Below are 25,202 nucleotides of genomic sequence, written 5' to 3'. Positions count from 1 at the left end.
CTGCCGAATCTTATATTTCTGCCCTCGCCTCCTCAGGTTGATGTCGGACTCATTGCAGCCGCTCAAAGTGTCCCAGGAACTGGTGAAGACGTACGCACAGCGGAGGAACACTTACCTCTCCTGCGCCACTGCGGACGGAGATCACGGCGAGGAGCAAGACCCTTACGCTTTTGTCGAGGGGGACGAAGAGTTCAGTTTTACAGAGAAGAGGGACAAGCCAGGAGCTGAGAGGGACGGGAGCAAGAAACATAAAGTGGGTGACGTAATCTGTCCCATATCATAAAACCTAGGTTTTCACAGGGGCTTGAAATACGCTTGAGGTTTGGATAAAATATTTTAAATTGTAGTAGAGTTTACCTAACAAGTGGGCATACCTGTACATTGCAATTCTGCACATCAGTCTGCTTGCCTGTTTTTATGTGATAGTGAAATGGTTGTCATATATTCAAATTATTTAAATTATAGAAAATATGTTGCACAATGGCTGTGCATTAGGGATGTAACGATTAACAATGTCAATGATAACCGCGTTAAAACTTGCAATGATTCGTAATAACGTATTGAATTAAAATAATTGAAAAGCCGTGATTGATTGATTGCCAGCTTAAATGCTAACATGAAAACAAGATACTTTAATGTCTTTCCCCGTTATGAAATCCCATACCCCAATCTGAACTTATGTAAACACATTGTTTGACCAACTAAGCTATTTAATTGTGCACATTTAACCTACAAGCAAGCTGTATGATGAAAAATGATTAATAATAATAATATATTTTATTTGTTAGGCACTTTTTATTGAAACAAATCCTAAAGTGCTACAGTACTATCCAATATTTAAAACAATAAAAGCTTAGCCATTAAAATACTAAGACTAAAACATTATCAGTGAAGCATAAGACACTCAAAACATGCAAAATAGTGGGTTTTTTAACACTGTGTATTAATTTGGTTATTTAAAAAAAAAACTTGGTCTAAAGATTTCAGTGTATAAGCATTTTTTGCACACCTTCAACAATAATAATGATGATGATAACCGTGATTATTTTGGTCATGATAATTGTGATATGAAATTGTCATATCGTTACATCCCTACTGTGTATTTAGACTTAAATATTTTGTTTTAATCGACTTTACCAAACAGTTCAAATAATGTACATTGCACAAGCAGTAGAAATAACTGTATTTATAAATAAATTCTGCTTTTACTCCTACAAACAGTTGGATGATGGATCAGGGAATTCAGCTGATGGTGAGGACTTAAAATGTTCTTTGAACAGATTTTTCTTTAAAAGTCTGTAGCGTTTACTTACCATGCTTTTTCTGGTGTGGTGCAGAAGGTCAAGGTCCATCAGGCAGTAAGCCGTCAGCATCGACCAGCCTCATCCATGAGAACGACTTGGCCGTGTCCTACAGCGATTTAGATAAAATCTTTAATTCAGATGAAGATGAGTTGGCGGTAAGTGCTCATTTTTTCTCTAATGAGAACAGGCTCATCTTGGTTGACAAATGTTTATTTTATGGGTTTTTTTTGTGTGTGTGTGTGTGAATACATTGTGTTTCTTACATGTACAGCCCGGAACCAAAAGAGCTGGAGTGGGGGTAGACGACAAGTTTGTCTCTAAAGAAACAAAACCAACCTCTTTGGACCCCTTGTCTTGTATAAGTAAGAATGCCAGTCATCAGATTGTTTTGAGTTGCGAATGTGTTTTCTCAAGAGAAACAATCTCTCTTCCTTCCTTCTTCAGGCACGGCAGACCTGCACAAGATGTTTCCCACCCCGCCCTCTATGGAGCAGCAGGGATATTCCCCCATGAACTCGGGCAGCAAAGACAGCCTGGAAGCGGGAACGGGCCTCACCCTGTTGGATGGCAGCCAGCTTAACAACCACTTTAAGATGGAGGTGGAGGAGGGTTTCTGCAGCCCGAAGCCATCTGAAGTAAAGGTACGGCACACCTGGCTAAACTGTAAACAAGTAGACAATGATTAATTATTAACGTATTATATCGAAATTTATACTTAGATATACCATAGAGTAGTCAGTAAATCTATACTGCTTTAGAAGCTCGACACCAGTAGTTTTTGAACTTTTTTTCATCAAGTACCACCCCAAAAAAAGCTTTGCTCTCCTAGTACCACCATAATGACCAACAATAAAATACAGTAGCGTATTAGGCCTAAGTATTCATTAAAACGATGCAGAAGTTTTCTTGTTTTATTTTAACTAATATATTTGGCAACTGTGTGGAACCCTGGTGTTACTTTAAATAAGTAACACCAGGGTTCCCCAACCTTTTTTCCGCCAGGGACCAGTTTAATGTATACATTATTTTCACGGACCGGCTTTCCACGTGTGGCGGATAAAAACAGCAAATAAATGAGCATGAAAAATCAACTCACTCTAACGCTGAAGTTGTAATATAAAGGAATTGTAATATACATCTATTAACAAGCTTATTGGTGTGTTTAGTGGGACAGACGAAAGTTAAGTCAGGGAAAATGCAGTAGTTTATAAATTAACTAGAAAATTCCCGCGGTAATTTTGATGGGACTGCTATCTGTGCCCTGGACTTCTGGCCGGGGGTCGTCAGAAGCTGCCGTACTTTGAAGATGGTGCCGAGTGTCCGAATCCGTGAGTTTTAGGTGTAACTGTACAAAATGAGCTATAGAGCTAGCCTAAAACATTAGCATGCTTACATTAAAATGTAACACTTAACATGTGTGCTAACGATGGCATGCTAACAGTTAGCATGTCTCACATATCAAGTAACACGGCTGTAAGGTGTATGGCTGCGGAAGTAGAGAAAGTGAAAAAACAGCAAAACAAAAGTTAGCACACTAATATTAGCTTGCTAGCATGCTAATATTAGCTTGCTAGCATGCTAACAGTTAACAAGTGTCACGTCCCAAGTTATTTGACTCTGGGGCAGTGGTTCTTAACCTTGTTTGAGGTACCGAACCCCACCAGTTTCATATGCGCATTCACCGAACCCTTCTTTAGTGAAAAATAAAATGTTTGTTTTTTTCAAATTCAAGACAAAGTTATATGTTTTTGGTAACACTTTAGTATGGGGAACATATTCTAAGTAACAGACTTAATATAGAGTTATTAGGATAGATATATAGATAGTACTTTATTGATTCCTTCAGGAGAGGGAAGGGGAACATATTCTAAGTAACAAAGACTTCATTTAGAGTTATTTGGTTAGGGTCAGGGTTAAAGGGTTAGGGTTATAATAAGGCTATAATAAGGCATTAATAAGTACTTAATAATGACTAGTTAAGATCCAATATGTTACTAATTTGCATGTTAATAAGCAAATAATGAATGGTGAATATGTTCCCCATACTAAAGTGTTACCATGTTTTTTTTACTGGTGCACAAAATGAACCGTGCATGAACATCACCTTGTTCAAACAACAAAACCAACACAGTGCATAAACTCACAACAAATTACACACCTGCAAATCAGTCTGACTTCTGTTGTTGCCGTATCCGTAATACGCCGATAGGGAGAAGTTTTTATCTACACGATGAGTTGGGTGTGTCTTGACCTCCGCCGAACCCCTGAGCCCGACTCACCGAACCCCTAGGATTCGATCAAACCCAGGTAAAGAACCAATGCTCTGGGGTAAACGGAAGGAAATTTAGCTAAAAAAATATCATGCTTATGTTAGCATGCAAGTAAGTTAACGTTATAGCATGCTGTCAGTTAGCTTGTGTCGAAAGTTGACAAGTGTGTGAACAAAATGAGACGTTAAGCACCGAGCTACGTGAAATCATGGCTAAGCTACAAGAAGAGGTAATCTTGTCTTTTTGCCGTTTGTCTCAGAGCAATCGTCCGTGAAAAGGGTATGTACCCATTCAATTGGCCCTTTTTAAAAATTATTCGTGAATAGCGTCACCATGGTAACATGAAATTTTGCCAAATTAGTACCCCTCTAGGCGCGAGTGAAACTTTCCAACATTATAATATATGTGGGGGTTCGTTGACCGGTTCGTCTCGTATTAATCGTAAGAGAAACGTGAGGAACTATAATAATAAAAGTTGAATATGAGGAATAATAATATGGGCTTCTTGCATTGCAGCAAGCTCCTAATTAATGTTTCTGTGCGGCCCGGTAGCAAATGTGTCACGGACCGGTATCGGACCCCTGACCGGTGGTTGGGGACCGCTGAGTAACACTGAATACAGGAAAATAAAACACTGTACTTTTAGCTCGTGATTCTTTGACGTGCCAATAGATGTAGCCCGGGCACCACTAGTACACTTACCACAGTTTGAGAATCACTGCTCTACACTATCAACATGCAGCCATTATTGTGTCTTGTCTACAGTCAATCATGGCAGTTCTAGTGTCGAGGTGTGGGACTGCACGGGTGCTGTTGACACTGGGGAGCTGCAGTATATTTGTTTTCAATTGCTGAACAATGTCATCTTTTCCATAGGACTTTTCTTTTGTGTACAAGCCGGAAACGAGTCAGCCGTTCATCGGCTGTTCCATGTACGCCCCGCTGAAGACGTTGCCTAGCCAGTGTCTGTTGCCTATCAAACTGCCAGAGCACAAGTGTGCGTTCATGCGCAACTGGACCAAAATGGAGCTGATGCCACCAGTGGTGAACAAAGACGGGTAAGAAGTGCAGAATGATAATCAACTTGTTTAACCCCTGACCGGGAAACATCCTGACTTTTGGGGGAAATATTTGAGTAAATATGAATAACAATTGTATGGTCAAGAATAGACGGTTCTGAACAACGGGAGTTCAACCAGCATCTTAGTAGAGATTGTGTTCATGATTTGTATGCAAGTTTTTCATCTGTGGTGGTTTAGCTTCCATTGGCACCCTGGGCAAGATTCTGCTGCGCAATGTTTCAATTGCAGAAACTTGTCGCACACTTACTGTCTCACCTTCCTGTTTATATTGACAGAGATATTGACTTATGATTATAATCTTTCGTCGTCATTGGTTTGATTTTATCCACTGGTGGGCTGTATGTAAGGGGCACCAGGCACTAAGCACAAATGAACTTTTACCCCCCTCACCCCTGCAGCGCCACCTAGAGAATGTTGTTCTGGGCAATTACCCGTGGCCCATATCTGAAACTGCCACTGGCTGTTTACAATGGCTGCAACAATTATTTCATTACATTGATTAATTCGATTACAAAAAAGCTTTGTTTTATATTCTGTTGCTTCGATTGTTTGAGTGTAATTAATGAAAATGTATCAAATCCGAACTACGTAGAATGCCCAGAACTGTAAATACCGTTGCAATAGAGCGTACATGAAAACAATGGTGTGTGGGTGCCATGATCTGTGTGGTGGCGAACAGCTGAGTTTTTTTTGTTTTTTATTTTATTTTGCACGCATGGTAAAAATAAAATGTTTATGTTTCTAATGTGCATTTATTTAAAAAAAAATCAGGGTTATGGCAAGCAGAAACCTTATATTTTTTTTGTTATTTTCCCTTAAATAGGCTACAAAGTGTTTTATCTGATTACCGGGTCAACAAATTGATAGACTACTAATTTAATTGATAGCTGCAGCACTACTGTTAACCACAAGTTGTAACATCTAACCGTATTTCTTTCTTTTTTGTGCAAGTAACATCCCAAGTGTGGAACCAGAGGACATCCAGACCCACACCCCGCAGACCCACACACCCTTCATGTCCAGCAGTGCCCCTCCCAGCAACAGCGGCACGGGCATCCTCCCTTCCCCGGCCACGCCCCGTTTCTCTGTTCCCACGCCTCGCACTCCACGCACACCCCGGACACCCCGTGGCCCGTCCAGTGTCCAGGGCTCACTGAAGTATGACAATGCTGACCTTTACTCCCCCGCATCCACATCCTCCACCTGTCGACCACTGAGCTCCGTGGAGCCGGCCACCGTCCCCTCCATCCCGGAGGCCCATAGTCTCTACGTCACGCTCATCCTCTCTGAGTCGGTCATGAACCTCTTCAAGGACTGCAACTTCGACAGCTGTTGCGTGTGTGTCTGCAACATGAACATCCGAGGAGCGGACGTCGGTGTGTACCTAAAGGATAACGGCGAAGCGCAATATCCCTGCACTTGTGGCTTCAGCGCCGTCGCCAACCGTCGCTTCGGCCAATCCGCCGGTCTCTTCTTGGAAGACGAGCTGGAAGTGGTTGGCCGGGGCTCGGATTCCAGCAGGGACACGGAGCGCAGCTTTGAAGAGCTGCGAGCGGCTGCTAAACACAAGTCCGGCAACTTGAAGGAGAAGCCCCCAGATGAACTCATTCTACTGCTGCAGGACCAGTGTACCAACCCTTTTGCCCCTATGGCAGGTGTGGAGTACCCCAAAATGAGCTGTGCCCCCAGCGCCTTCCTGAGGGTGGAGGAGAGGGACTGTTATAACGACTGCTACATGGCGCTGGAGCACGGCAGGCAGTTCATGGACAACATGTCTGGAGGCAAAGTGGATGAAACACTAGTGAAAAGCACCTGTCTTCACCAGTGGCCCAAATGCAAATGTAAGCTTCAATTTCATTCTAGCGGCATTCTGCTTTTTAACTTGATAAGGTAAAAATGTTTCCTATTTTGTTTGTCCTCCTGCAGCAGCAGACATGAACAAGCTGTTCTCTCAGGATGTCCTGCGGGTGTTGTTGTCCCTCCAGCCTGTCTTGCAGGATGCCATTCAGAAGAAGAGAAGCGTGCGCTCCTGGGGGGTGCAGGGACCCCTCACCTGGCAGCAGTTCCACAAGATGGCAGGGCGGGGGTCTTACGGTACGTGGGGAGCACACTAGTTTTCAAGGTACCTTGCTGCAGGAGCAACACCACCAGTCTTCCTCTCCACAGGTACAGACGAGTCACCTGAGCCTCTGCCCATTCCTACATTTTTGGTGGGCTATGAGTACGATTTTGTGGTACTGTCCCCCTTTGGCTTGCCGTACTGGGAAAAGCTGCTCTTGGAACCCTTCGGTTCGCAGAGGGATGTTGGCTTCGTCGTCATTTGCCCAGAAAGTGAAACGCTCCTGTGCCGGGCCAGAACTTTTTTCAAAGACTTGAGTGCTATGTATGAGGTGCGTACGTCACCCATTCATGTGCAGACTTGCCCACGGGGAAAGTTTACTACTCAGAAGAAAATGATTCACTCCGTTAATTTCCTTCTGACAGGCATGCCAGCTCGGGCAGCACAGGCCCATCTGCAAAACTCACCCGGAGGGCATCCTGAAGGTGGGCAGCACAGAGGGCAGGAGCATGACCGAGCAGCCCCTAAGCGAATGGTTTCTAAAGATGGCCGCCAGAGACGCAAACAACGAGGCCTTTAATAAACTCAAGCTCTTTGCTCAAGTGTGCCGCTATGATCTAGGTAGTTAACTCATACTTGAATGATATCATCTTTGCTGAAGACTTAAGCTCAATCATGTCCAAATGTCTCCCACCCAAGCCCCCTACCTGTCAGAACAGCCTTTGGACAGCTCACTACTCACCCAGCGCAACCCTCCAGTGGCGTCATCTCAGAGCTCCACCTCTTCCAGCATCTCCTCAGGACACCCGAGCACCAACGCAACCGGCACTGCCCCGCCCCCTCAGGTCAGCGCCCCGCCATCTTCCTCCTCAGGCTCCCAGGCCATGGGAGGGATGGTGTCAGCCAAGCCGGGCTCCTACCCCCAGTTTGGGGCTGCTGGATTGCAGGGCAGTACGTCACATAACGGGCCCCAGTCTACCCAGCAGGGCCCCGGGTCAGAAAACGGTGCTGCTGTGTCAAGCTCGAATGAGGCACCAGAGAGGTGAGTCATCACTCTAAAAGTGTGTATTGGCTTTAATCAGAGATTTCCTTTCTGCTGTACCGTTATAATCACTGCACACGGAAATATTATTTTTGTAAGGTTGCTCATTGAACGTCTGCCATGTTTCCACAGCACGATGGACAGAGACAAAGTAGGCAAGCCAACCGATGGAGAGTCCCACGGCGTTTCTTACCCACCCGCCATCGTGGTGTATATCGTCGACCCCTTCAGCTACACGGAAGACGACCGCCAAGTCCACTCCAGCGCCTACACGCTGGGCCTCCTGCGCTGCTACATGGAGATGCTCCAGTTCCTTCCCCCTCGCATCAGAAACGCTGTCTCCGTGCAGGTTCGCTATCCCGCCAGATTTCACTTTTCTAATTAAAGCTGTAGAGTTTGGGGGAGAATTCATTCAGTTTGATGCATTCGTCCCGCCAAGCCACTGGAGAGCATTTTAGCCGCGCAGGGGAGATGAGAATGAGCAAGGGACTCATTAGCAGGCCAGTTTAGTTGCAAAGTGATACACAAAGTTGCATCAACATGGCAAAGATATTAGTGCTAATGGTGTCAACACTGGAGGAAGATGCATGAATGTAGTATGACACCGCTATTATTAGGCAGTGAAACTCTCTATATTATTATAACCATAATAGTGAAGTAACCACCGATTATATATCACAATATCATACATATGATACAATATTTAACAAACAATATATTGTTTCTCTTCGTGATGAAGCATAAAAAAACATTTTCTCCTGTATTCCCATGAAAATTCCAAAATATCTCATTTGACTTTTTAACCTATTTTATTAATTACCAGTATTACTTAACCATACAATGCTGTCAAACGTTATAAGAGTAGTACTGCACGATTAATTGATTTTAAATCGTAGTCCGATTATTTAAATATGACTAAAAAAAAGGCTTCTCCATCCTGATCTCTGCAGTCTGCATAGAATTATGGCACTCCCCCCACCCACACACAAACGTCGGTTATTCCCATGTATTTTGTTTTTTATGGCCACAATTAAACTCACAAATGTGGATTTGCCGCTTCCCGGTTCGCCCTCGCTCATCAACAAATGGAATAAAACTGTGGCAATTGCATCGTAAATCTGCTTCACAACACAAGTCATGCACCTGCTTTGCCAGATTGTAACTCCAGATTTGCAATGACTGCTTCACTGCGCGGATGGCGCCGGCCTATGCCGTCTGGTAATCTCCACCGCCGTCCCGTCGCGGTGCCGTCAGGCAGCAAAATAGCGCAGACTTTTACGAGATCTCTCGAATCCGCGCATAATCACGTGATAAGGGAAGTGGTAATAAAGCAAACCACAAAACGCTTATTCTGTCCTTCCGGAGAAGCAGAAGCAAATTAACTCGGTACTGCCTTGATAGACCACATTTTGTGGTTTTGTGCAGCAAGCAACAATACAATAGTAACATCATCCCTAGCGAGCATTTCACACAACCAGTTCTTTGCTTTCCCGGTCCCTGAATCAGCTGATGTTTGACACATATCCCCATTTAGCTACCCGGGATATGCCTGTACATTATTCTTTAACTTTGGACCTCCAGAATCAGCATGTCCTCATCCATTTGTGTCAACAAGTTGAAATTATGTCTGAAAAAATTACTTAATGTCGTCACCGCCCATTAGGACCTTTCAAAGTGTAAAATATGATCCATTTTGGACACAGAGTATTTAATTTTGAAAGTAAACTGGATTATTTTTGTTTTTGTGCATAACTTAATGTGCAACACTAGCAGATTTTAGCTAAATTGAACGGATTTGTTGCTTGTATTTAGCGCTGGAATGCGGAACGGCAACGGCATGTTGGTGACGTTCCTGCGAGTGATGGAAACTGACACATTGACTTCAATACGAACGGAAAGTGTCCACAGGCACGCGTATGCTGATCCGCGGTCGTACATCCAGTGGAACTTCGGTATAAGACGCAGCAGAAGGGTTGTGTGGTGCCAATTTTGCAACTTTGCTGCTAAATTTAGCCAGATGAGGTATGCATTAAAAGTGAAAAAGAGGAGTGTGTCTTGGGTCGGGCGTTTATTCAGTAATCAAATACAATCAGTCACAAGAGGGGAAGTATTCGCCCTGTGAGCAGAGAGTGGGTACGTGCAGAATATTTGACAAACAGAAGCTTTCAGCAACACAGGAACTTTTTATTTACAACTCTGCAGGATACTCACTCGCATCTTTGCCGCTGTCGTCTATTTCCAGTCCTGCTTGACCGCTATTGTAGTTTATTTACACACAAAAAAACGCCAGAAGAAACCCAATCTTCATAACTACTGTAAGTGCCAAGAACTTGAAGACACAACGGCTCAGTGACACTCTTTTTGTCGTTTGGCAACACTTTGCCCTTCTGGTGAAATGTGTCAACCAGTGGTGTTCAAAGTCTGGCCCGTGGCTATTTGTGCAACACAACTTATGTATGGACCCGTAGCATTGTAAAAATTGCAAAATAAACCAAAAAATTTAGTAAAAAAAGCATAATGTAATGACAAAAAGCTGAAATGTTGATACAGATAATGGAAAAAAGACACCAAGATTTGTCTTAGGATATACTGTGTCTGTGCATTGGTTGGGGACATCTCTGCGCTGCTGACCTGTCTCCACTCGGGATGGTCTCCTGCTGGTCCCACTATGGACTGGACTGTCACTATTATGTTAGATCCACTATGGACTGGACTATGGACTGGACTCTCACTATTATGTTAGATCCACTATGGACTAGACTCTCACAATATTATGCTAGATCCACTCGACGTCCATTGCACCGGTCTCCCAGGGGGGGTCCCCACATCTGCGGTCCTCTCCAAGGTTTCTCATTGTTATCCCATTGGGTGGAGTTTTTTCTTTCCCTGATGTGGGATCTGAGCCGAACGTCATTGTGGCTTGTGCAGCCCTTTGAGACACTCGTGATTGATTGATTGATACAGTACAGGCCAAAAGTTTGGACACACCTTCTCATTTCAATGTGTTTTCTTTATTTTCATGACTATTTACATTGTAGATTTTCACTGAAGACATCAAAACTATGAATAAACACATGTTGAGTTATGTACTTTAACAAAAAAAGGTGAAATAACTGAAAACATGTTTTATATTCTAGTTTCTTAAAAATAGCCCCCCTTTGCTCTGATTACTGCTTTGCACACTCTTGGCATTCTCTCGATGAGCTTCAAGCACACCTGCGAAGTGAAAACCATTTCAGGTGACTACCTGTTGAAGCTCATCGATGCCTTCAGTGACAATCTACAATGTCATAGTCATGAAAATAAAGAAAACACATTGAATGAGAAGGTGTGTCCAAACTTTTGGCCTGTACTGTATGTATATCTTTTGTCGTTTTTACCAAAAAAAACGTAATCAAAAATTTGAGTTTTCAGAGCAAAAAAAATGTTTTTTTTCCAGCCAAAACTGTGCAGCCTATTTAAGTATTCTGTTTTGGATGTTTAGCAAAATAGTGTTTAGTGAAGCAATACGACACTGTAAAGGTTATCTGTTTTGTTTATACAGGAAGTAGTATTCACAACCAGTTTTTGATTTTACCCTTGAATCAAATTTGGAATTTACAACAAGTTTGTCTAACGTGCCTTTGTCTTCATGTCAGATCGTTCCGTGCCAGTATCTCCTGCAGCCGGTGCACAGTGGCGAGCGTTACCTCTACACCCAGCACCTCAAGTCGCTAGCCTTCTCCGTTTTCACGCAGTGTCGGCGGCCCCTGGCCAACTCCACCAACTTTAAGGCTTTGACGGGCTTCGGGCCCGGCCTCGCCATAGACATGGCGCTGAAGAACCCAGAGGTAGCGTCCTGAAAGGCTTGCATCTTTCTTTTAACCTTTTGAAACTAAACTTCTTTCCTTCTGCCTCTGCAGAGGCCTGAGTGTCTGCGTCTCTACACGCCGCCTTTTATTCTGGCTCCGGTGAAAGATAAAGACAAGCAGACGGAGCTGGGCGAGCCGTTTGGGGAGGTGTCCCAGAAATACAACATCCTGTTCGTCGGCTACTGTCTGTCTCATGACCAGCGCTGGCTGCTGGCTTCCTGCACGGACCAACACGGCGAGTTGCTGGAGAGCTGCATTATCAGCATCGACGTACCCAACAGGTGAGCAAAAGTACCAATAGGATAAATCTGTGAATCATCAATTTACAAGCAAAGTGTTAAACTGTATGTTTTGAATTCGGGTGCAGGGCTCGTAGGAAAATGGGCTCCGCCAGGCGACTGGGTCTGCAGAAGCTGTGGGATTGGTGTCTGGGCTTGGTGCAGGTGACGTCACTGCCATGGAGAGTGGTGATCGGGCGACTGGGGAGGATTGGCCATGGCGAACTGAGAGGTATGCACATAAAGTACAGGCCAAATGTTTGGACACACCTTCTCATACAATGGGTATTCTTTATTTTCATGACTATTGTAGATTGTCACTGAAGGCATCAAAGCTATGAATGACGTGGAGTTGTGTACTTAACAAAAAAAGTTGAAATAACTGAAAACATGTTTTATATTCTAGTTTCTTCAAAATAGCCACCCTTTGCTCTGATTACTGCTTTGCACACTCTTGGCATTCTCTCGATGAGCTTCAAGAGCTAGTCACCTGGAATAGTTTTCACTTCACAGGTGTGCTTGAAGCTCATTGAGAGAATTATTTATTTACTGTAAATAAAGTAATACCGGTAACCTTTTAAAAAAAGATGACGCCATATAATCTTTTTTAAAAATGTCCCATTTTATCATTTGGATTATATTATATTTGGTTATTTATTGATTTAAATAGCTGTCAAACCCAGCACATTTTGGAAATTAAATTATATTTACAGATGTTTTTATGACATTGTGGTAACTTGGTAGTGTAGCTCGATTTTTATGGGAATATGGAATGACGGCGTCCCAATTCAAACTCGTTACAAATCCAGATGTATGTACTGTACATTAAAAAAGGTACACAGAAAGATATGTGCACACTTGCAAAAACAATAGGGTTCTTGTTTTGACAAGACCCTGCACAAAAATAAACTGTTGCGATTCGGATTCATCTGGATTTTAAATCGATTCATAATTTTCAAAAATGTATTAAAAATAACTACAGTACAGGCCAAAAGTTTGGACACACCTTCTCCTCGTTCAATGCATTTTTTTAATTTTATTTTCATGACTATTTACATTGTAGATTGTCACTGAAGGCATCAAAACTATGAATGAACACATGGAGTTATGTACTTAACAAAAGGTAAAATAACTGAAAACATGTTTTATATTCTCGTTTCTTCAAAATAGCCACCCTTTGCTCTGATTACTGCTTTGCACACTCTTGGCATTCTCTCAATGAGCTTCAAGAGGTAGTCACCTGGAATAGTTTTCACTTCACAGGTGTGCTTGAAGCTCATCGAGAGAATTATTTATTTACTGTAAATAAAGTAATAACCCTTTTAAAAAAACTGACGCCATATAATCTTTTTTAATAGATGTCATATTTTATCATTTGGATTATATTATATTTGGTTATTTATTGATTTAAATAGCTGTCAAACCCTGCACATTTTGGAAATTAAATTATATTTACAGATGTTTTTATGACATTTTCGTCAATTACTCTGGTAACTTGGTAGTGTAGCTCGATTTTCATGGGAATTTGGAATGGCGGCGTCCCAATTCAAACTTGTTACAAATCCAGATGTATGTACTGTACATCAAAAAATGTACACAGAAAGATATGTGCACACTTGCAAAAACAATAGAGTTCTTGTTTTGAAAAGTCACTGCACAAAAAAAGGCATCAAAACTATGAATGAACACACGTGGAGTTATGAACTTCACAAAAGGTGAAATAACTGAACACATGTTTTAAATTCTATCCATCCATTTTCTTGTCCCTTTCTTCAAAATAGCCATCCTTTGCTCTGATTACTGCTTTGCACACTGTTGGCATTATCTCCATGAGCTTCAAGAGCTAGTCACCTGAAATGGTTTTCACTTCACAGGTGTCATAGTTTTGATGCCTTCAGTGACAATCTACGATGTAAATAGTCATTAAAATAAAGAAGACACATTGAAATGAGAAGGCGTGTCGTAACTTTTGGCCTGTACTGTACAAACAAAGTGGCGGTCTGAACACACTCTGATGTGATGCCACCTCTTGTGTTCCAGACTGGAGTATTCTGCTGAGCAGGAGGAACCTTCAGTCGCTCAGTAAGCGTCTGAAGGAAACGTGTCGAATGTGTGAAATCTCAGCTGCTGATACTCCCAGCATCCTTAGCGCCTGTCTCGTCGCCATGGAGCCTCAGGGTTCCTTTGTCGTCATGCCAGGTAAACCCCAATCCGGAATGAAATTCAGACCTCAATGGCATTGAAATGTGAAAACTAATTCCTTTTGGGTGGGCAGATTCCGTGTCGACGGGCTCCGTGTTCGGCCGCAGCACCACACTCAACATGCAGACGTCGCAGCTGAGCACGCCTCAGGACACGTCGTGCACACACATCCTGGTGTTTCCTACCTCTGCCATGGTGCAGGTCAACACCAACACCACAGAACCCATCGACATTGACATCAACCCCATAAACCCAGGTGAGCAAAAGCAAAACGAGAGTTTCGCAAATTCTGACTGTAGCCAACCCTGACTTCTTCATCTTCTTCTGTGTAGATGGCTCTGATGGAATGGGCATATTTGACCTATTTGACAATGACATGGTGGATCCTGACCTCATCAACATCCTGCCTAACTCACCCACCACTTCACCTGTCCACTCCCCTGGTTCCCACTATCACCAGGGTGGCGACGGGAGCAAGGTTAGTACCGTTTACATTAATTTACTAGGATGTATTCTGCCGATTCAGATACCAATCATCAATGAGCAAGATCGTCCGATAGTGATCAAATGTATTAACTGTAATCTTTGTATGTATTATTATTGAGTGCTATTGACAGTAAACCAATATCAAGACTAGAGGTGGGGGAAATAATTTATTTTTTAGATGCATGGACGATTATAAAATCGATTAGTAAACGTCGATAATCGATTTATTTATTGTAAATAAAGTAATGCAGACTAGAAATGTCCGATAATGGCTTTTTTGCCGATATCCGATATTCCGATATTGTCCAACTCTTAATTACCGATTCCGATATCAACCGATACATACAGTCGTAGAATTAACACATTATTATGCCTAATTTTGTTGTGATGCCCCGCTGGATGCATTAAACAATGTAACAAGGTTTTCCAAAATAAATCAAATCAAGTTATGGAAAAAAATGCCAACATGGCACTGCCGTATTTATTATTGAAGTCATAAAGTGCATTCTTTTTTTTAACATGCCTCAAAACAGCAGCTTGGAATTTGGGACATGCTCTCCCTGAGAGAGCATGAGGAGGTTAAGGTGGGCGGGGTTGTGGGGGTATATTGTAGCGTCCCGGAAAAGTTAGTGCTGCAAGGGGTTCTGGGTATTTGTTCTGTTGTGTTTATGTTGTGTTACGGTGCGGATGTTCTCCCGAAATGTGTTTGTCATTCTTGTTTGGTGTGGGTTCACAGTGTGGCGCATATTTGTAACAGTGTTAAAGTTGTTTATACGCCCACCCTCAGTGCGACCTGTATGGCTGTTGGCCAAGTATGCATTGCATTCACTTGTGTGTGTGAAAAGCCGTAGATATTATGTGATTGGGCCGGCACGCAAAGGCAGTGCCTTTAAGGTTTATTGGCGCTCTGTACTTCTCCCTACGTCCGTGTACACAGCTGCGTTTTAAAAAGTCATAAATGTTACTTTTTGAAACCGATACCGATAATTTTGAAACCGATCATTTCCGATATTACATTTTAAAGCATTTATCAGCCGATAATATCGGCAGTCCGATATTATCGGACAGTTCTAAAATGTGTCTGACTGCAGCGAGCCACCTCACCGAGAGATCCGATCAGCTCCTTTACTATATTATGTTCCAGTTTTGCACACATTTCTTATAATTCAATACATTTTATAGGAATTAATTCAACTTTTTCTTATTACAAATGCACTGTTTTTCAAAGTTGCAAGCGATGAACGCTTATTTAGTGAAACGAAAAGAAATGTAAAACTGCATCAATGTACATAAATTAAAGATGCATCAATAATCGATTTTTAATTGAATCATAGCTCCCTGAATCGTGAGGTGCCCAAAGATTGTATGATCGAAACTTTTATTAGTAGATTGCACAGTACAGTACATATCCGCATACGTTTTTCAACTTGTTTAAGTCCACGTTAATTATTCATTCCCACCTCTAATCAATAAAATGTTTAAACTAGCTCCTTATACTCTTTATTTCATACAATTGTTTGAGCAAAAAAAAAGTCAATAGTACACAGAAACTACCATATTCTACTTTTTACCCTCAAAGTCTTCCTGTGTACAGGGAATTATTCCCAAAATTTGTAAATATTCACAACGATCCAAAAATTATTTTGAGGGTTGGAAAAAAATATCAATCTAATAACTTCAGTATTAATCATATACTAATACTATCTTTGGTATCGACAACACCAATGTATGAATTGAGTCGCCCTCGTCTGTGTGTTGTGTGCAAACTGTGACAATAGCAGTCATATGCAAAACGATAAAGTGTACCGAAAGAAAGTCGTCCTCTGGGTAAACAATGAATTCATGAGGGTCAGTCGGTTCCTTGTGGTCCATTTCTGCTGTAAATAACAATATATAGATAATAAATGTCAGTCTTAATCTCACGGATACATCGGCTTTAGCGTTAGCTTGCTAGCATTAGCATTCTGTTCACTCGGGTTGAGGCTAATAACTACACAAATGGAGTGTCACTGACTACTTTTACCACATGTATTAAGGTAAATAGTTAAGATTTGATGTCATTTACTTTTGTTCCGCTCGTGTGCTGCCTCCTTTTTTTCTAAATTTATTAAATGAAGTCAGAGTAGTAAGCACCTGAGGTCACCGCTCGGTAAATCCCTTTAAAAGACTCCATCGAGTTCTCATAGGTTCGCGTAACGACATTAAGTTTGTAAAAACGAATAAATAACGATAAACTGCATATTATTTAAAGCAAACCTGGGCAAATTAAGGGCCGGGGGCCGCATGTGGCCCGTTAAGCTTTTCAATCTGGCCCGCCGGACATTCCCAAATAAATGTTTTAGATCTTTAAAATGGAAAGTGTAGCTGCCATTATGATGTGCAGTGATGACCGCAAGTCTTGAACTATACAAAGTATTTCAATGGTTGGAATCTGCGCATTTGCATGATATACTAGTTACTATGGTATTCTAATTAGTTACTATGGTCATCTAATTAGTTACTATGGTAATCTAAGTCACAGCAGCTCAGACAGGCACCAAGCAGTGTGGGTGGGGAGCGTTTCCACAGAGTGTTTCCAGAGCGGCCAGGAAACAGACGAGGAAGGAGATTTTTACAACAAAGTCTTACAGCTTAGTGACATATCAGATTGTAGGTGTTTTTTTTGTTTGTTTTTACCCTTTGCGTTCATATTTCGCTGTTTGTTGCGTTTCGCTTGATTGTAAAATATGTCGATCGCGAGGGGGTGTGACGTTCATATGTTGTCAATATTCAGTGTTTTATTGTTTATGGTTACCGTAATTTCCGGACTATAAGCCGCACCTGACTATAAGCCGCACCAGCCAAATTTAGGGGGAAATACAGATTGCTCCATATATAAACCGTACCCGACTATAAGCCGCAGGGTTTTGATGTGTAATTACCGTAGTATATAGGGGTTCCTGCTACCACGGAGGGGATTGTCGGGACAGAGATGACTGTTTGGGAACGCAAAGCGTCCCATTTATTAACAATAAATCTTTCAATCATTCAATCAAACTTTCACATCTTTGACATGGCGAACAGCATTCGTGCAGAGTACAAATAATACAACGGTGCAAAGTAATACAAAGTGCTCGCCTGTACGTTATCAAAATAACCAGCCTGCCGGTATATGAAAAGTCAGTCTTTAATCATTGTGTCATCATCTTCCTCCTGCGTACTAAAACCACCGAAATCCTCTTCGTCGGTGTCGGAGAAGAACAGGCCGTAAATAAGCCGCACCCTTGTATAAGCCGCAGGGACCAGAACGAGGGGAAAAAGTAGCGGCTTATAGTCTGGAAATTACGGTAATTTTGTACAGCCCACATTCTTTATTTTAATGTACATTCTGGGTGTCTCATTCAGTAAAAAGAATTAAAAAATTCCATTCCGTTTTTTAAGGCGGTCTGTCATAACGTTTTTAGCATTCAAACAGACATTATTGTGAGGTTTTGTATTAGTGTTCCTAAAAATAGATATACCGGCCCCCAGACACATTTTTTTAATAATAATTGCCCAGGCCTGCTTTAAAGACTACAGCTGAGTAAAAACACTGCAAGATAGTTCCACTGGTCAGTGTTCTTCAGCACAAAGATGCCCCACAAAAGTTCTTGCATTTCGAAAGAAGCTCCTTTTGTTCTTCTTCCTCTCCGCTGTCAAGTTTGTTGTAATAGAAATACACAAGTGTATGTAATTAAGGAGAATAATGAACTAGTTTAAATATTGTGCTGATATGTTTAAACTGTTTAAACAATTAGAGATGTCCGATAATATCGGGCTGCCGATATTACGGCCGATAAATGCTTTAAAATATAATATCGGAAATTATCGGTATCGGTTCGGAAATTATCGGTATCGGTTTCAAAAAGTAAAATGTATGACTTTTTAAAACGCCACTGTACGGAGTGGTACACGGACGTAGGGAGAAGTACAGAGCGCCAATAAACCTTAAAGGCACTGCCTTTGCGTGCCGGTCCAATCACATAATATCTACAGCTTTTCACACACACAAGTGAATGCAATGCATACTTGGTCAACAGCCATGCAGGTCACACTGAGGGTGACCGTATAAACAACTTTAACACTGTTACAAATATGCGCCACACTGTGAACCCACACCAAACAAGAATGACAAACACATTTCGGGAGAACATCCGCACCGTAACACAACATAAACACAACAGAACAAATACCCAGAACCCCTTGCAGCACTAACTTTTCCGGGACGCTACAATATACACCCCCCACTATCCCCTACCCACCCCCAACTCAACCCTGCCCCCTCCAACCCCGCCCACCTCAACCTCCTGTCCCAAATTCCAAGCTGCTGTTTTGAGGCATGTTAAAAAAAATAATGCACTTTGTGACTTCAATAATAAATATTGCAGTGCCATGTTGGCATTTTTTTCCATAACTTGAGTTGATTTATTTTGGAAAACCTTGTGCAATCAATCAATCAATCAATCAATGTTTATTTATATAGCCCTAAATCACAAGTGTCTCAAAGGGCTGTACAAGCCACGACGACATCCTCGGTACAGAGCCCACATACGGGCAAGGAAAACTCACCCCAGTGGGACGTCAATGTGAATGACTATGAGAAACCTTGGAGAGGACCGCATATGTGGGTAACCCCCCCCCCCCCCCCCCCCCTTCCCTCTAGGGGAGACCGAAAGCAATGGATGTCGAGTGGGTCTGACATAATATTGTGAAAGTCCAACACATCAGCGAAATACCAGTCCATAGTGGGGCCAGCAGGAACCATCCCGAGCGGAGACGGGTCAGCAGCGTAGAGATGTCCCCATCCAATGAACAGGCTGGCGGTCTACCCCGGGTTGGGAGCAGAGTAGAAAAGAAAAGAAAAGAAACGGCAGATCAACTGGTCTAAAAAGGGAGTCTATTTAAAGGCTAGAGTATACAAATGAGTTTTAAGATGGGACTTAAATGCTTCTACTGAGGTAGCATCTCTAACTTTTACCGGGAGGGCATTCCATAGTACTGGAGCCCGAATAGAAAACGCTCTATAGCCCGCAGACTTTTTTTGGGCTCTGGGAATCACTAATAAGCCGGAGTTCTTTGAACGCAGATTTCTTGTCGGGACATATGGTACAATACAATCGGCAAGATAGGCAAGAGCTTGACCGTGTAGTATTTTATACGTAAGTAGTAAAACCTTAAAGTCGCATCTTAGGTGCACAGGAAGCCAGTGCAGGTGAGCCAGTATAGGTGTAATATGATCAAACTTTCTTGTTCTTGTCAAAAGTCTAGCAGCCGCATTTTGTACCAACTGTAATCTTTTAATGCTAGACATAGGGAGGCCCGAAAATAATACGTTACAGTAATCGAGACGAGACGTAACGAACGCATGAATAATGATCTCAGCATCGCTTGTGGACAAAATGGAACGAATTTTAGCGATATTACGGAGATGAAAGAAGGCCGTTTTAGTAACACTCTTAATGTGTGACTCAAACGAGAGAGTTGGGTCGAAGATAATACCCAGATTCTTTACCGAGTCGCCTTGTTTAATTGTTTGGTTGTCAAATGTTAAGGTGGTATTATTAAATAGATGTCGGTGTTGAGCAGGACCGATAATCAGCATTTCCGTTTTCTTAGCGTTGAGTTGCAAAAAGTTAGCGGACATCCATTGTTTAATTTCATTAAGACACGCCTCCAGCTGACTACAATCCGGCGTGTTGGTCAGCTTTAGGGGCATGTAGAGTTGGGTGTCATCAGCATAACAGTGAAAGCTAACACCGTATTTGCGTATGATGTCACCTAGCGGCAGCATGTAAATACTAAAGAGTGCAGGGCCAAGAACCGAACCCTGGGGAACTCCGCACGTTACCTTAACATAGTCCGAGGTCACATTGTTATGGGAGACACACTGCATCCTGTCAGTAAGATAAGAGTTAAACCAAGACAAGGCTAAGTCTGTCATCCCAATACGCGTTTTAATACGTTCTAATAAAATATTATGACCAACAGTATCGAAAGCGGCGCTAAAATCAAGAAGCAGCAACATAGATGACGCATCAGAATTGTTACATTGTTTAATGCATCCAGCGGGGCATCACAACAAAATTAGGCATAATAATGTGTTAATTCCACAACTGTATATATCGGTATCGGATATCGTCAAAAAAAGCCATTATCGGACATCTCTACTGTCAATAATACTCACCATGAATAAATAAAACCAATTAGACTTCCTTTTATTGTCATTCAAATTTGAACTTTACAGTACAGATAAGAACAACATTTCGTTGCATTAGCTCGTTGTAGTGCAGGATAAAAGAGCAATAAGTTGAATATATAAATAAATAGATTACTGTACAGATAAATATATTGCACTTTTGCATATGCATCCACGTTTATGGATGTATGTTATATTGTCTTTATATTCCAGCGAGTTTATCCGTTTTTGGGGGGAATTGAGGGGATTATTATGATGCATTATTACAGTTAGTACATGTGATGTGCCGATCTCACTCATGGATGATCGGATTTAGCAACATAAATCACTGACCAGAACATCCCTAATTAAACTACTTAGAAATGCAGTTTATTTGCCATAATGGAGGTGATTATTATTCGCTTAGGGGAGTGGCTCCACACTGTGTATGGAGACACACAATTCGCTGTGGAACTAAAATGTCGTCAGCCAGTGGCGATTGGCATTAAAAGACATTTATTGATAATGTTGATTGCATACTCTTTCATGGAAATAGTCCAATACTAATCAATGGCTGATGCATGGGCACATTGTACTGGGTTTGTAGTGTGGAGGCTAATGTTCTTATTCCACTGCACTGTGCTGACTTTCTATAAGTAGGTCTGGTGAAGCAGATTCATCTTTGTAACGTGAGAGGAGTCACAGCAAGAAATAATAAAAATAAACGGCCATTAGCTCACCCTGTTGCTGTGGACACTACAGTAATATCCACTTGGCTCCTCTTGAATAAAATGTCTCCTTACCAGTAAATACATGAGTTTAGGATGAACCTACCAATCCATTATTCATATGTTCTAACGTGTTAACATTTTCAGATATTGCTTTTTTAAAAACAAAGGAAATGATGTTTGGAGTAAAGATCAACAGCCTTCCGGCTTGTATTCTTAGGTTATTTCAATTAAGAGGAGACAACTATAATTCTGGGGGGGATATTGATTTTTGAAATATGTAAAGTAAGAAGGAATATAAAATACAAATGTATTTCAGTTTTAGGAGTTAAATGGTGGAACAAGCTCAGTGATGAGTTGAAGACATGTAGTTCTTTGCTCAGGTTTAAGAAAGCCTTGAAAGGTGAAAAAATGGAAATCTATAAAATCTAGCAACGATTACTTTCATCCCATTGATTTTTTTGAACGTTGATGTTCCAGGCAATCAAGTTTTCAGTGAATGTATAGCAGTGTTTTCCAACCTTTTTTGAGCCAAGGCACATTTTGTTCATTGAAAAAAATGCAGAGGCACACCACCAGCAGAAATCATTAAAAAATGAAACTCAGCAGCTGATATTGACAGTAAAAAGTTGTTCTCGCAATTGTTGGATATGACTTTAAACCATCACCAAGCATGCATCAATATAGCTCTTGTCTCAAAGTAGGTGTACTGTCACCACCTGTCACATCACGCAGTGACTTATTTGGAGTTTTTTGGCGTCTTCCTGTGTGTAGTGTTTTAGTCCTTGCCTTGCGCTCCTATTTTGGTGGCTTTTCCTTATTTTGTTGGTATTTTCCTGTAGAAGTTTCATGTCTTCCTTGAGCGCTATTCCCCGGACCTGCTTTGTTTTAGCAATCAAGGCTATTTAAGTTGTCGCTATCCTTCTTTGCGGGGACATTGATAGTCATGTCATGTTCGTATGTACTTGGTGGACGTCGTCTGCTCCACACGCTGTAAGTCTTTGCTGTTGTCCAGCATTCTGTTTTTGTTTACTTTGCAACCAGTTCAGTTTTAGTTTCGTTTTGCATAGCTTTCCCTAAGCTTCAATGCCGCTTCTTAGTGGCACTCGCCTTTTGTTTATAAATTTTTTTTAAGCATTAGATACCTTTTTTACCTGCACGCTGTCGTCTGCATATTGTGATCACGACAAACTATGTTCCCGACATCCATCCATCCATTTTCTACCGCTTATTCCCTTCGAGGTAGCGGCCGGCGCTGGAGCCTATCTCAGCTACAATCGGGTGGAAGGCGGGGTACACCCTGGACAAGTCGCCACCTCATCTACAAAGCAATTAGCTACCCGCTGCCACCTACTGATATGAAAGAGTATTACACGGTTACTCAGCCGAGCTCTAGACCAGTGTTTTCCAACCACTGTGCCGTGAGATACAGTCTGGTGTGCCATGAGAGGTTATCTAATTACACATATTTGGGTTGAAAACATTTTTTGCAAACCAGTAATTATAGTCTGCAAATGATGTGGTGTTGTTGTTGAGTGTCTAACCGTGTAATACTCTTCCATATCAGTAGGTGGCAGCCGGTAGCTAATTGCTTTGTAGATGCAGGTGAAAAGGTGTCTTATGCTTAAACCAAAAATAAACAGAAGGTGAGTGCCCCTAAGAAAAGGCATTGAAGCTTAGGGATGGCTATGCAGAACGAAAGTAAAACTGAACTGGCTACAAAGTAAACAAAAACAGAATGCTGGACGACAGCAAAGACTTACTGTGGAGCGAAGACGGCGTCCACAATGTACATCCGAACATGACATGACAATCAACAATGTCCCCACAAAAAAGGATAAAAACAACTGAAATATTCTTGATTGCTAAAACAAAGTAGATGCGGCAAATATAAGACAGGAAACTGCTACAGGAAAATACCAACAAAAGAGGAAAAAGCCACCAAAATAGAAGAGCAAGACAAGAACTAAAACACTACACACGGGAAAACAAATATAATCAACAAATGGTTGATTATATGACCGAAAATGAACTCATTTCATTCATTCATTCATCTTCAAGTGAAATAACCACCATGTAGAGAATACTCATTGACATTTTGAACGCGTGTGCACGTTCAGAGCACGGACCGCATGGAGTCTCACGAGGAGGCGCTGAACATCCTGCAGCAGCCCATGGCTCTGGGCTACTTTGTGTCCACGGCCAAGGCAGGCCCGCTGCCCGACTGGTTCTGGTCGGCGTGCCCTCAGGCTAAGAACCAATGCCCTCTCTTCCTCAAGGTAGGCGGCGTCCGTACTTCACTCGTCACGTGATTCTTTTGAATATAAACACCGGTTCTTCCCATCAGGCTTCCCTGCACCTGCACGTGTCCTCGGTCCAATCAGACGAGCTCTTGCACAGTAAACACTCCCACCTCCTGGACTCCAACCGCACCTCGGACGTGCTCAGGTCAGTCTTCACAGCCGTAGAGATGAGGCTTTCAGTTTGAACCCCCGCATAAAACGCCGGCCGCCTCTTCTTCTCCCCCCCCCCCCGCCGCAGATTTGTGTTGGAGCAGTACAACGCCCTCTCCTGGCTGACATGCGACCCTGCCACTCAGGACCGGCGCTCCTGTCTGCCCGTTCACTTCGTGGTGCTCACTCAGATCTACAACTTTATCATGAACATGCTCTGAGTCTGACTGTTCGGGTCCGGGACAGGACCCTCCTATCAGAGCAAAGGGGGAAGCATCCCCTCCTCCTCCTCCTCCTCCCCGCTCCATCTCCTCCTCCCTTTGGCGTCTCTTTTCAAGCGACACCGAGGTGTCCGATCAGATGCCAGGAATCCATTTCAGCATTTTGGATGAGCAAGGGAGGTTTGGTAAAGGAGAATAAATGGTGTTTTTAATGACTGTAGATTGCAATCGATGAAATTTTATCCTAATGAAATGCCTGCATATATTATTTATTGTAAGTTTTTAAATGTGGAATTTTTAATGCTTAATATCTTTTATATATTACAAATCCTAGCGAGGTGTGTACTGTAAAGGAACTGCTTTAAAAAAGTGTCACTTCCTCAATGACAACGCCGAGGAAGCCTCCCACGTGAACTCGCTGTAGATGGCTTTTAGAATCTTATTTTTTCAAAGGAAAGGGTACACACCTTTTTATCGCCACACTGTAAAGATGAAGTCAACGCCCGGCTCACAAGCGGCTTCTCGGTCCGCTCGGGGGTTCTAGTGGCTCTCGCACAGTTAACTCAATGAGCTCTGAAGAGGAATTCAAAAGGTACATTGTCAGATGATATATTTTATATAACAGATTTAGGTAATCGTGTGTGTGTGCGTGTATATGTGTACATATAATTGTGTGCCGCTACTGATGGTGCAGCTTCTGTTTTAGGAATAAAGTGCGTCTACCTGATCCTTACTCTGATTTTTATTTTGTTTTACTTCTACCACCACAGGTCCAGAAACACACACACACACACTGTTTAAGGTTATTGGTGGACATTTCCTCTTTGGGTTTTATTTTGAAGGAGGTGGATGTCTACATTAAAAATGAATTTGACAATAAGCAGATACACACATTTACATTTTGTAAAACAATCCGACTCTCTGTACAATTATTCAGTCTTACCAGAATTTTTTTTGGAGCTTATAACATTTCATGTTTGATATTTTGTACCTCACAATGTTGATTAATCATTTGAGAAGTAATTATTTAAAT

General features: G+C 42.0%; 1 protein-coding gene across 1 annotated transcript in view; it reads left to right on the top strand.

Moving 5' to 3' along the window:
• Positions 1–24,896, top strand: part of LOC133658213 (mediator of RNA polymerase II transcription subunit 13-like) — a 35,182-nt gene extending 10,286 nt beyond the window's left edge. Inside the window, exons 10-30 of the mRNA XM_062059980.1 lie at positions 37–253; positions 1,222–1,252; positions 1,338–1,459; positions 1,576–1,666; positions 1,749–1,945; positions 4,451–4,632; positions 5,608–6,497; positions 6,583–6,750; positions 6,823–7,046; positions 7,141–7,336; positions 7,415–7,757; positions 7,890–8,106; positions 11,396–11,587; positions 11,660–11,889; positions 11,976–12,118; positions 13,927–14,085; positions 14,162–14,344; positions 14,421–14,566; positions 23,616–23,774; positions 23,843–23,943; positions 24,037–24,896. Of these exons, the coding sequence (XP_061915964.1) occupies positions 37–253; positions 1,222–1,252; positions 1,338–1,459; positions 1,576–1,666; positions 1,749–1,945; positions 4,451–4,632; positions 5,608–6,497; positions 6,583–6,750; positions 6,823–7,046; positions 7,141–7,336; positions 7,415–7,757; positions 7,890–8,106; positions 11,396–11,587; positions 11,660–11,889; positions 11,976–12,118; positions 13,927–14,085; positions 14,162–14,344; positions 14,421–14,566; positions 23,616–23,774; positions 23,843–23,943; positions 24,037–24,169 (4,324 nt within the window). The 3' untranslated portion in view covers positions 24,170–24,896. The remainder of the gene's footprint in view (positions 1–36; positions 254–1,221; positions 1,253–1,337; positions 1,460–1,575; positions 1,667–1,748; positions 1,946–4,450; positions 4,633–5,607; positions 6,498–6,582; positions 6,751–6,822; positions 7,047–7,140; positions 7,337–7,414; positions 7,758–7,889; positions 8,107–11,395; positions 11,588–11,659; positions 11,890–11,975; positions 12,119–13,926; positions 14,086–14,161; positions 14,345–14,420; positions 14,567–23,615; positions 23,775–23,842; positions 23,944–24,036) is intronic.
• The last annotated feature ends 306 nt before the right edge of the window (positions 24,897–25,202 follow it).

This window comes from Entelurus aequoreus, linkage group LG10, assembly GCF_033978785.1.
Source record: "Entelurus aequoreus isolate RoL-2023_Sb linkage group LG10, RoL_Eaeq_v1.1, whole genome shotgun sequence".
NCBI lineage: Eukaryota > Metazoa > Chordata > Actinopteri > Syngnathiformes > Syngnathidae > Entelurus > Entelurus aequoreus.
The sequence above is the reverse complement of the archived record's forward strand: the minus strand, read 5'-3'. Positions and strand labels throughout refer to the sequence as shown.